Source organism: Osmerus eperlanus, chromosome 16, assembly GCF_963692335.1.
Source record: "Osmerus eperlanus chromosome 16, fOsmEpe2.1, whole genome shotgun sequence".
Classification (NCBI taxonomy): Eukaryota; Metazoa; Chordata; class Actinopteri; order Osmeriformes; family Osmeridae; genus Osmerus; species Osmerus eperlanus.
In genome coordinates this window covers 13,016,036-13,027,046 of record NC_085033.1, presented here as the reverse complement: position 1 = coordinate 13,027,046, position 11,011 = coordinate 13,016,036, and the positions used below count along the sequence as shown (strand labels likewise).

General features: G+C 53.4%; 1 protein-coding gene across 1 annotated transcript; it reads right to left on the bottom strand.

The window, feature by feature from the left end:
• Positions 1–1,768: 1,768 nt before the first annotated feature.
• Positions 1,769–10,999, bottom strand: exoc3 (exocyst complex component 3). Its single transcript, XM_062481154.1, has 15 exons — positions 10,844–10,999; positions 10,198–10,353; positions 9,734–9,953; positions 9,267–9,439; positions 8,857–9,069; positions 7,724–8,019; positions 6,302–6,419; positions 5,952–6,077; positions 5,558–5,658; positions 5,117–5,227; positions 4,349–4,490; positions 4,048–4,170; positions 3,387–3,548; positions 2,928–3,049; positions 1,769–2,842 (listed from the first exon to the last, which is right to left on the bottom strand). The coding sequence occupies exons 2-15, from the start codon at positions 10,339–10,341 to the stop codon at positions 2,647–2,649; spliced, it is 2,247 nt and encodes a 748-aa protein (XP_062337138.1). The 5' UTR covers positions 10,342–10,353; positions 10,844–10,999; the 3' UTR covers positions 1,769–2,646.
• Between the last annotated feature and the right edge of the window lie 12 nt (positions 11,000–11,011).

Sequence of the window (11,011 nt, the reverse complement as noted above, 5' to 3'; positions counted from 1 at the left end):
CCTGGCAGCTGTTATATACCAGGAGGGAGGCAGTGACGTGCAGGGGGGGGCTGAGGTCTGGGCGACGGAGGGAGGGCCGACCGTGGTGGCTTTGGGGCTGGGACTTCTGGATTACAGGGAAGGGGTTGGCTGGCTCCACACACCAGGCCCTCCCTGGAGCCAGACACCTGCGACTGAGATCTTGGTGTTGCTGCTCTCTCTCGGACGACCCAGAGATACAGGAGATCTTGCTGGGTATTTTGTGAGCTCAGTACTGCGCTATAGTCTAGTTAGTTCTCTAAGGTTGTTTGTAGCTAAGAACATTTATTTTCTACCCTTCGAAGGACTTTTCAAGAGTCAACCACGTCGAACGACACTAGGAATCCGGAGCCTAAATCAGAGACAATTTGTGCAGCTTGGTCACCTATAATTATCTAGAGAATCTTACCCTTGAACCTCCCAGTGTAAATTACTACGTCGGTCTGGCCTTAGTGATCCATCAGACCAGGGCTATCTGAATAATGAAGGAACACTGCCCTCTGCTGGGAGAAAAAGACCACAGTAAAACAGCTCCTGTCTTGTGGTTCCTCTAATGACCGGTAAGCAGTTGGATGTGAGGATAAAATCACATGGGAATTCATTCTGTAGATAATAATCCTGCCCTATAATTAAAACAATTGTCAATATATATATATATATATAATCTGAAATGCTAAAAGATAAATCTATATTAGGCTCTGTGTGGTTGTGAAGAGGAGGATGAGAGTGAGCCATAGGATAGACAAGGCATGAATGACAGAGTGAAAGAGAGATAGAAGAATAATTGGAGGGCTTGCAGAAGGTTGAAAAAGAGGAGCGATGAAAAGGGCAGATGCCAAGAGGGGGACAGGAAGTCAGTTTGAAAGTCGTCCGTTAGGCCCGCCCCTTTGCGTGTGTGTAATCCTGAGTTCTGAGTGGCTGGTGTGTGTGTCTGTCATGCGAAGGCTCGCGTGCCCCAGTCAGCTGCAGAACTGCATGGCCTTGTTTTGAGTCACGTCACGCCAAAGCCAGCCATCTCATTGGCTAAGTTCATCAGCACGCAGTGTGCCTAAGGGGCCACGCCAATTCCATAGGACCTAAAAACCCAGATGAAAAAGACCCTGTATGTCAGGCCGTGTGACAAGCCAATGTGTGTGTGACATAAATATGATCCGCAACTGACATTCGCATTCAAACACGAGCTCCCACCGATCGCAGCTCTCCATAGGGGTGTTCCTAAGCTTGGTGTGAGCCAATAGGAGGAGGAGCCCTGTCAATTATGAACGGTCACGCAACTGTGCTGGAGGAAGATTAGCATCTCCGTGGCAACGCTGGCCATGCTCTTGGCTTGTAGCTGTCACAGTGCATCAGTAGTCCCCCCTGCGTTACACCAGGGTGACAACAACTGTCCCCTCAAGCCCTGTGTGTGTGTGTGAGAGAGAGTGCGTGCGTGCGTGAAAGTGTGTGTGTGTGTTTTCCGCCACTCTGCTACTCTCACAGCAGCTCGGCTAGCTAGCGTGCGACCAGATGAAACATTTAGAGGAATTAGAGAGAGTACCCAAACCCCCAATCAGGAAATGTGAGGCAGTCGCACGCATGCGCGCACACACACACACACACACACACACACAAGGGGGGGGGGGGCAGAAAGACTGATAAGATGAGGCGCTGGCACACTGCAGGAGTAGGCTGTCATACTACACTACAGCACATGTCAAGAACCTCACCTGTCTGAGCTGGAAGGAGAACAGCACGTGAGAACACAGAGAACGAGGGTCGGAAAAAAGGCTTTATTGCCACATCGTTAACCGACACACATTCAGCCGCATCATGAGAAAGATGAGTTTCAGACAGTTCACTGTACAATGCACGGTGTGTGAGCAAGCTGAGGGGGACGGGGACGGGGACGGGGTGTGTGTGTGTGTGTCAGGCCACATTCCATCTTGTCTGGACCCCACCTGACCTCAGTGTTGTCAAGTTTCAGAGTTGTCAAGAGTCCAGAGCACATCGGGTCCCTCCAGTCCTCCGTCATGTGACCTGGAGCTTGACAGGCAGCAGAAGATCCCGGACTGGAGACATGAGGGCGTCTGGATGCTGGTGTTGATGCAGGTCCACACCGCAGGGGTGGGGGGGGGTGGGGTGGGGGGGGGGGTGGGGTGGGGGGGGGGGTCGTAGCTGGTGACACCGACCCTCCCTACGACTCCAGACCCAGCCTCTCATCCACCACTCATCCACAACACGCACCAAAGTGCAAAAGTATTCAAAGTGAGATCATGGTCTGCTGGAGCAGTCCTGGCTGCTGCCTGTGTTTCTGGTTGCCCAGCATGGGGCGTGTATGCACGTACACACACTGCATGGGTAACCTTGTTATTTTCACCCCAGAAACTCAATTAACCCCCTCCAACACACACACACACACACTCCCTGCTGTGGCACCTCAGGCGTGAGTAAGTGCCTGGGCTGGGAACTGGGGCTTGGGGGGGCTGAAGCCCCCGTCTAGACTCCAGGGTCTGCCAGACAGAGGTTTGTCCTGGATTCTTTCAGTGAGCATCCAGGTCATGGTTCAGTCAAGTTTTTATGCACAGTCAGCTAGTCAGAGGCCCAGTCCGAGCCTCGTTAAACCAGCCCAGGTCCAGTCCGGTCCGGGTCCTACTTGAGCAGTTTGGGGACACCCATGGATGTCATGGTGGTCATGCTCATGGACGGCACGGTGATGTCCTTGAAGATGGGCTGGGTGACGCCGGCGTAGGAAGGCTTGTTCTGGTTCAGGGTCTCGATGATGGTCTGGCGCATGTCGCGACTGCCGTCGCCTCGCACCGCCAGCAGGGCGATGATATGCTCCTCCCTAGAGACACACACACATGGTTACAAAGTAGCACAAGCCTGGGTGTGTGTGTGGTGTGTGTGTGGTGTGTGTGCGCATGCTGTACCTGATGTCAGGGTATTTGGACACCAGTGTGGAGACTTCCAGGTAAAGCAGACTGGGGTCAGTGAGTTTGAAGACCTCCGCTATGGCAGCGATGGCATCACACAACCTGTCAGTGTCCTCGCCCTACACACACACACACACACACACACACACACACACACACACACACACACACACACACACACACACACACACACACACACACACACACACACACACACACACACACACACACACACAGACACAGACACACACACACACACACACACACACACACACACACACACACACACACACACACACACACACACACACACACACACACACACACACACACTAGTACTAGTCCTCCACCAGAACGCACCAATTATTTCAAAAATTTAGTTTGCAGGTGTAATCAATAGATATAATCTCCAGGTGTAATCTCCAGGTGTAATCTCCAGGTGTAATCCCTCCTCACCGCTGTGAGTTTCCTAAACAGGAACTTGAACTGTTCTGCTTCCTTGATCATGCGCTCGGCGCCCTCCTTCCTCTCGTCGGCGTTCTTGAAGCTGATCCTCTTCTGCATCACTGCTTTGATGTACTCCACCACCACCCTCCGATGGGCTTCGCTCGTCATCTCCTGCAGCACACGCAACACGCTTACCACACGCAACACGCTAGACTGCAGTCGCTTCACCTCCTCCATCACTCCACCCACAATCATCATCATCATCGTCATAATACGCTCATCCAATCTACACAGCACATTCTCGGAAACACGCAGCACAATTGGTTGAGTACATACTCTCAGGAACATCTACACCCAACTGATGTACAGAGCCAGAGCGCGGACGTACCAGGCGCCAACCCCACCCCCTGCGGGCAGTGGGCCGAGGAGCCAGGTGTCCATTTACATTTAGTCATTTAGCAGACGCTCTTATCCAGAGCGACTTACAGTAAGTACAGGGACATTCCCCCCGAGGCAAGTAGGGTGAAGTGCCTTGCCCAAGGACACAATGTCATGCCCGGCAACCTTCTGATTACTAGCCCAGTTCCCTAACCGCTCAGCCACCTGACTCCTCCATGAAGCCCTCCAGGAGCCCGGGTACGAGGAGGCTCTCCTGCACGCTCAGCTTTACCTGGTTGAAGGGCTTCTTGATCTTGGCAAAGTCGTTGAAGTAGTCCTCCACCGTCACGCAGATGGTGTCCACAGCGTGCGAGCCCGTCAGCCACTTCCTGGTCATCAGCTCGGCCAGGTGGTGCTGCAAGACCAAGCAGCCAATCAGACGCCCCGGCGTCACACAGCGGGCGCCATGACACGCACTGAAGGCAGCACAGCGTCTTCAGGCAGATTACGTTTTCACTTTTACAGGTGTACATTTGTTTGACTGAAACGTGCTCAAAAAGGTTGACCAATCAGAGTGCAGAGGAGTCCCTTACGTCCAGATCTAGGAAGACCTCGTCCAATAGGAACTGGCAGCCCTCTTTGGCGACCTCGCCGAGGGTTCTGCTGATGGGGGCGTCGTTGGCCATGGGCTCAGTGGAGCTCGAGTACTTCCGCTTCAGGCTGTTGATGGACTCTCTGTGGAGCGGCACACACACCACACACACACCACACACACACCATACATTTACATTTAGTCATTTACCAGACGCTCTTATTCAGAGCGACTTACAGTAAGTACAGAGACATTCCCCAAGGCAAGTAGGGTGAAGTGCCTTGCCCAAGGACACAACGTCATTTGACATGGCCAGGAATCGAACCAGCGACCTTCTGAATACTAGCCCGATTCTCTAACCACTCAGCCACCTGACTCACACATGCACACGCACACACACACACACACACACACACGCAGGCTTACCAGGAGGTGGAGCTACAAACACACTGTTCTCATCAGACATACGCCAAGGAAACTGTTGTGCTGGTACACACAGCATCTGGAGACCTGACCGCAGACAGGCCAGAATGTTCCATCACAGCCCTGACTCTGCCCACAGGAACGCAGTCAGAACTACGACGCTACTACTGATCCCACTATTGTACTTTCAACAAGCACTATTTGTAGTTTTAGATGATATATACACTTTAGGCCAAAGCGTAAATGCGAAATGAATGAAAACGTCTAACGTGACCCAACAGATCCTGGACATTCTGGGTGTGCGGCCCCTGGGGGGCGGGACGCGGGGGGCGGGACGCGGACGTACTTGAACGTGTGGCAGTTGTTGATGATGGCGATCATGTACTGGACGTAGCACTGTGGGAGCTGCCTGTCCTTCAGATGATCCTCCTTATAGGCGATGGCTTCTTCCTTATACCTGCGCACCAACACAACACAGGGCGGGATTAGCTTAGTTTAGTTTAGCCACGCTGAGGTGGTGAGATCGTAAAGGGATTCACTACAGTCCTGACAAGGTGGACGAGCACTCCGGTTCACGTGACGTCATGATCAAGGTGGTGGAAGTGGAGCTACGTCCAGGAAGTGGAGCTAGGTCCAGGAAGTGGGAGGTACGTCCAGGAAGTGGAGCTAGGTCCAGGAAGTGGAGCTAGGTCCAGGAAGTGGGAGGTACGTCCAGGAAGTGGAGCTAGGTCCAGGAAGTGGAGCTAGGTCCAGGAAGTGGGAGGTACGTCCAGGAAGTGGGAGGTACCTGATGAGGAAGGAGCTCATCTGCTTGAGACACAGCTGGAGGACCTTCTCCTTGAAGGTGTCGTCGATCTGGGCCGCCACCTGCAGGTTCTGCTCAAACATCTGGGAGGAGGGAGAGAGGGAGGGAGAGGGAGGGGGGGGGGGGGAGAGAGGGGGAGAGAGAGGGAGAGGGAAGGAGAGAAAGGGGGGGTGAGGGTGTTAGATAGTCAAGGGGGGAGAAAGAGAGGAGGGGTTGAAGGAGGAGGAAGAAAAGGATGGAGGAAGAGAGAAAGGAAGAAGGGTGAGGAGAAGGAAGGAGAGATGGAAGAACAACAGTTCGGTCACATCTACCATAAGAAACAAACATGGGGGAATCCACCCAGACAGGCGGGAGGGAGGGACGCAGGCAGAGGTACCTGGAAGACGATGGCAGGGAGGGTGGTCTGGTAGTATCCATCCTGGTCTGCCTCAGGCTCGCTCTCCTTCTGCCAGTCCTTCTTGTCAGTCTCCAGGGCCTTCCTCAGCCAGCCTGTAATGTTAGACTGCGCAGGCAGGGCTGCCGTTAGCCTGCCTGTCCACCCTGGCACCGTACAGCCTGCCGGTCCAACAAGCCTCATCGTAGGACAGACGTGTGTGTATTTGCAAACTCACGGGGATGACACTTTTTGAGATAAAAAAATGTGTGAGTGATAGTGTGGTTGTGTGTGTGTGTGATAGTGTACCTATCAGTGTGAGTGACTATATCTTTGTGTGTGTGTGTACTCACAGTGAAGGTCTGGACGTATTTGCTGAGCAGTTTGTCCACCACATCCTGAGGTAGCAGAGGCTCCAGCTTGTTGATGTCACACTCTGACATCAGCTCAGGGTTCCCCATCATCTCCCCACTACGACACACACACACACACGTCAGTGTACTGGAAGGCTAGACACATCAGGAGCCACACACACACACACAAACAGGGACATGAATATGATAGCCCTGTCGAGGCCGTCAGAGATGAGCACACTGAAGCTGATTAATAATGAACATCAACACGCGCGGGGCTCGTACACAAACACAGGAAAACAAGATGCAGCATGTGCCGCTGGTCACGTGACTATCCCTCCCGTCGCACCCTCCCTGGGAGGCCAGTCCGTAAGCTCCTCCCCTGGGCACCGCGCTGGTGTGAGAATCGGATATGAACCTCGCGGTTGCCTTTGTTTGAACATCCCATAAGGGAGCCGTCCATTAATCCCTCCTCTCTACAATCCTTCCAGAGCACGCCATGTGGATGAGGGTGCGTGTGCAGTCATTGGATTATCTGCACCAGCCCTGCTTAGTTCACATGCTATGCAGAGTCTCTCGTGTCTACGAGCTGGTTAGTGTTAAATATTGAATGGATGGTTGTACTGCGTGGTGAGGAGGCCCGGGTCTGTCAGGAGTGATGGGAGATGTGCCCGTGTTTGAGGAGAAATGCACCCTGCCTCGGGTGGGCGCACAGCATGGCACAGACACTCGGTGTGTTGCACAGCCAGGGCTCGGAATTAACCTGTAGTCCCGGAGACGATGTCTGGGACAGTTCAACACAGACTTTGGGACGACTGCGGGACGATAGACAATAATAATGTAAAATCCATACACCAGTGGTTCAACACATTTTAACACAAGGCGGGTGAAATCTATCATCTCATTTAGCTCTAGCTTAAAGTTCCATAAACTATAAACAATGTATTGACATTACATGAGCTGCTGTGTGTTAGGCGCTGGACTGTAGTCCTCATCAAGGATGCAAACGTATTTTTGAAAAGAAACGGCTAATATATTTTCAAGCCTTTCAAATACTTTTTTACCTTTCAAAACTTTAAAAAAAAGATATCTTTCAAACCTTTAGAAACTTTTATACTATGGCCACACCAAGAATTGTGTTAGCCCCACCATGAAACAAGCAAGAAAATTGTTTACGTATTCACATTGAAATTCAGACATTGATTTGAGCCCCACGACTGTATGGATTACTTAAATAATGTTGCAAATAACCTAGACCCATGTCAGAATGTCAAAAATAAAACTGGGTACTGGGACAGTGATGAAAAAAGTTAGTTGCGGGCCCTGCACACAACAACATACACATACAGCCAAGTTATCTCGTCGGTTGAGCTTCGAAAGGTCAACCAAGGTCAAAGTCGAGCACAGCCGGACGAACGTTACCTCTTGTAGGTGTTGAGCACCCAGGTGAGCAAGGACACGATCTCGTTGGCCTCCAGGTCCTCGGAGGTGAGCTCCTGGGTCCTCAGGGACACGGCCACGTGGTACAGCTTGAAGAAGGTTTCGAAGGTTTTGTAGTGGGGCGGGAAGCACTGCACCATCAGGTTCTTCACCACCAGCAGGTCGTCCAGAACATACTTCCTGGTGATCTCCAGCAGGCGCACCAGCCACATCTTGTCCGACTCGCGCGTCTCTGACTGGGTGCCCTCGATGCGACTGCTCACCGTGCCCTCCATGACCTGGTGGGACAGGGGAGGGGGGGAGTGAGACAGGGGAGGGGAGGGGATGAGACAGGGGAGGGGAGGGGATGAGACAGGGGAGGGGGGTGAGACGGGAGGGGAGGGGATGAGACAGGGGAGGGGGGTGAGACAGGGGAGGGGAGGGGATGAGACAGGGGAGGGGGGTGAGACGGGAGGGGAGGGGATGAGACAGGGGAGGGGGGTGAGACGGGAGGGGAGGGGATGAGACAGGGGAGGGGGGTGAGACAGGGGAGGGGAGGGGATGAGACAGGGGAGGGGGGTGAGACGGGAGGGGAGGGGATGAGACAGGGGAGGGGGGTGAGACGGGAGGGGAGGGGATGAGACAGGGGAGGGGGGTGAGACGGGAGGGGAGGGGATGAGACAGGGGAGGGGGGTGAGACGGGAGGGGAGGGGATGAGACAGGGGAGGGGGGTGAGACAGGGGAGGGGAGGGGATGAGACAGGGGAGGGGAGGGGGGTGAGACAGGGGAGGGGGTGAGACAGGGGAGGGGAGGGGGGTAAGACAGGGGAGGGGAGGGGGGTGAGACAGGGGAGGGGAGGGGGGTGAGACAGGGGAGGCAAGGGGGTGAGACAGGGGAGGCGAGGGGGGTGAGACATGGGAGGCGAGGGGGTGAGACAGGGGAGGCGAGGGGGTGAGACAGGGGAGGGGAGGGGGGTAAGACAGGGGAGGGGGGTGAGACAGGGGAGGGGGTGAGACAGGGGAGGGGGGTGACACAGGGGAGGCGAGGGGGTGAGACAGGGGAGGCGAGGGGGTGAGACAGGGGCAACAATTCTAATGTGAGCAGAGCACGTGGACCACCAGAGCGTCCCAGGGTACCTGTAACATCTTCTCCTTCCAGCGCTTGGGCCGGCCTGGCGGCAGGAAGCCTGTCTGCTTCTGCCGGTCCATCATGCGCCGGTCGATCTTCTCCTCGCGCTCGATGATGCGCACCACAGACACCAGCATGGTGGGGTCGCGCCGCACCGTCACCATGGAGCGCTGCAGCACCATCCACAGCTGCTTGGCAAGCTCCTCAGACAGACCCTGCACCTGGGGGGGAGGAAAGCAAGAAAGAAGAGGACAGCAGAATGGAGTCAGGCAGAGTAACGTTCAGCAAAGCACAGTCGAGCAGAGCAGTAAATACGCAGAGGAGATGAGGACAGGACAGGTCAGGGTGGAGTACATAAGATACTCTGTCTGTTTATCCCTATCTGTACTAAAACAGAGTACTCTGGCTGCCAGCCTACCTCCCCAAAGTAGTTGCGTATGAGGTTCATGTCGTGGGTGTTCTTGCTGTCCATGCGGTACTGCTCGTACATGAGATCGTCGCGGGAACACTCCAGGTCCATGAGCTTGCGGTGGGCCTGCAGCAGCTCCGCCTGCTCGATCAGATCCTGGGTGGCCTGCACGATCTCTGGGACTGCACAGGGAGAGACCCAGCAACCGTTTACTCACAGAACACACGTAGAGGCCAGGACATGTCACAAGCCACGTGCATTTCAAGTTTCTTCAAGTCCCTTTATGACAAGTACACAAACGAAATCCTAATTCCTATGTGGTTCTAAAAAATCTAAAAATGTGGAACTTCTCGAGGTTTCTTATGAGTTCCCTGTAAGTGGTGACGTTGTCCTCCTATCTGAGAAGATGTTCTCCACGTTCTACCTGAGAAGATGTTCTCCACGTTCTACCTGAGAAGATGTTCTCCACGTTCTACCTGAGAAGATGTTCTTCAGGTTCTCCACGGCAGAGGCCAGCTGGCTGTGCTGCACCACGGCCTCCTTCACATCCTTCAGGTTCTCGATGGTGTTGATGCTCTGCCTCCAGTCCTTGCTCACGTCCACCAGAGAGCTCTGGATGTCCTTCACGTCCACCAGGGCGTTGTGGAGCTGGCTCAGCCCCGTGCGCACACCGTCAAGCTGGGACTGAATGGCAGCCTGGGGGGGGGGACAGTTAGTGTTTAAAATTGCGTGGGGAGGGGGGTCTCTGTAAGTACACAGTAAAGGTGAATCGTTGAGTCCATATAGTAATCTATATACTTCTCTAACATGACCCATACATTTGTCAGAGAATTGTGCACAGCGTGTTGTTCCCTTGTCTTTAGCTTGTATGACAGTGATACATCGGCACGTAAGTGGAACAGATAGCTTGTTACGGTCTCGGGGGATGGTTTGAAGTTACCTTCAATCGAGCTTCCACTGACGCTTTCTTCCGCGCCTCGCGCCGGCGATATTGTTCCACCTTGTCCAGCTGATCCGAACGCTGCAGCATCCCCGCCACCCGCTGCACGGCCGTGGCTTCGGCCTCCCGGTTAGTCTCCTCCATACCAGCGTCAAGCTAGATCAATCATTCATCGAATGACAATCAGACAATACCCTACAACTGAGTCGCCTCATTCTACTAGCACCCACAGCGACCGCGGACAAGCCAGCTACAGAGTACTGTTTTGTTTACACAGTCGGGTAAGCTAGCGAGCTAGCAAGACGAGGCTACGTTGATTTGAGCTAGCTCAACTTATTCCCTGTAGTTATATTGCTACTGTAACGAGATCCATACGATTCAAGCAAGTGAAACAAAATTCTATACTAATTCACGAGTAACTACTGCCGATAACATTTGGACAGAATCTATCTCGAAGTATTTTAACAACACGATTCTGAAAATAGCTAGCTCGCTAGCCAGCCCCGCTTTCACATTCACTACACATTAGCCGACTGACACGGTCACTAGAACAGGTCGACGAGAAGACACACACAGGCCCAGAGATCGAAATAGTCAACGGAAATTACGTGGACTATCATAACAGTAGACTATAACATATACTTACCAATTCCAGCAATAAGTGTGAATGTAAAATCTCGTTATATGAATCTCATATTAATCCCAACAACATCGACCGCAGTTTTCCTAGTTGCCTGTTCCTGGTTGACAACACCCGTGCGCTCGGCCCCGCCCAATAGCAGCTGACAGCAGCGTGCTTACAGCATCAGCAGCG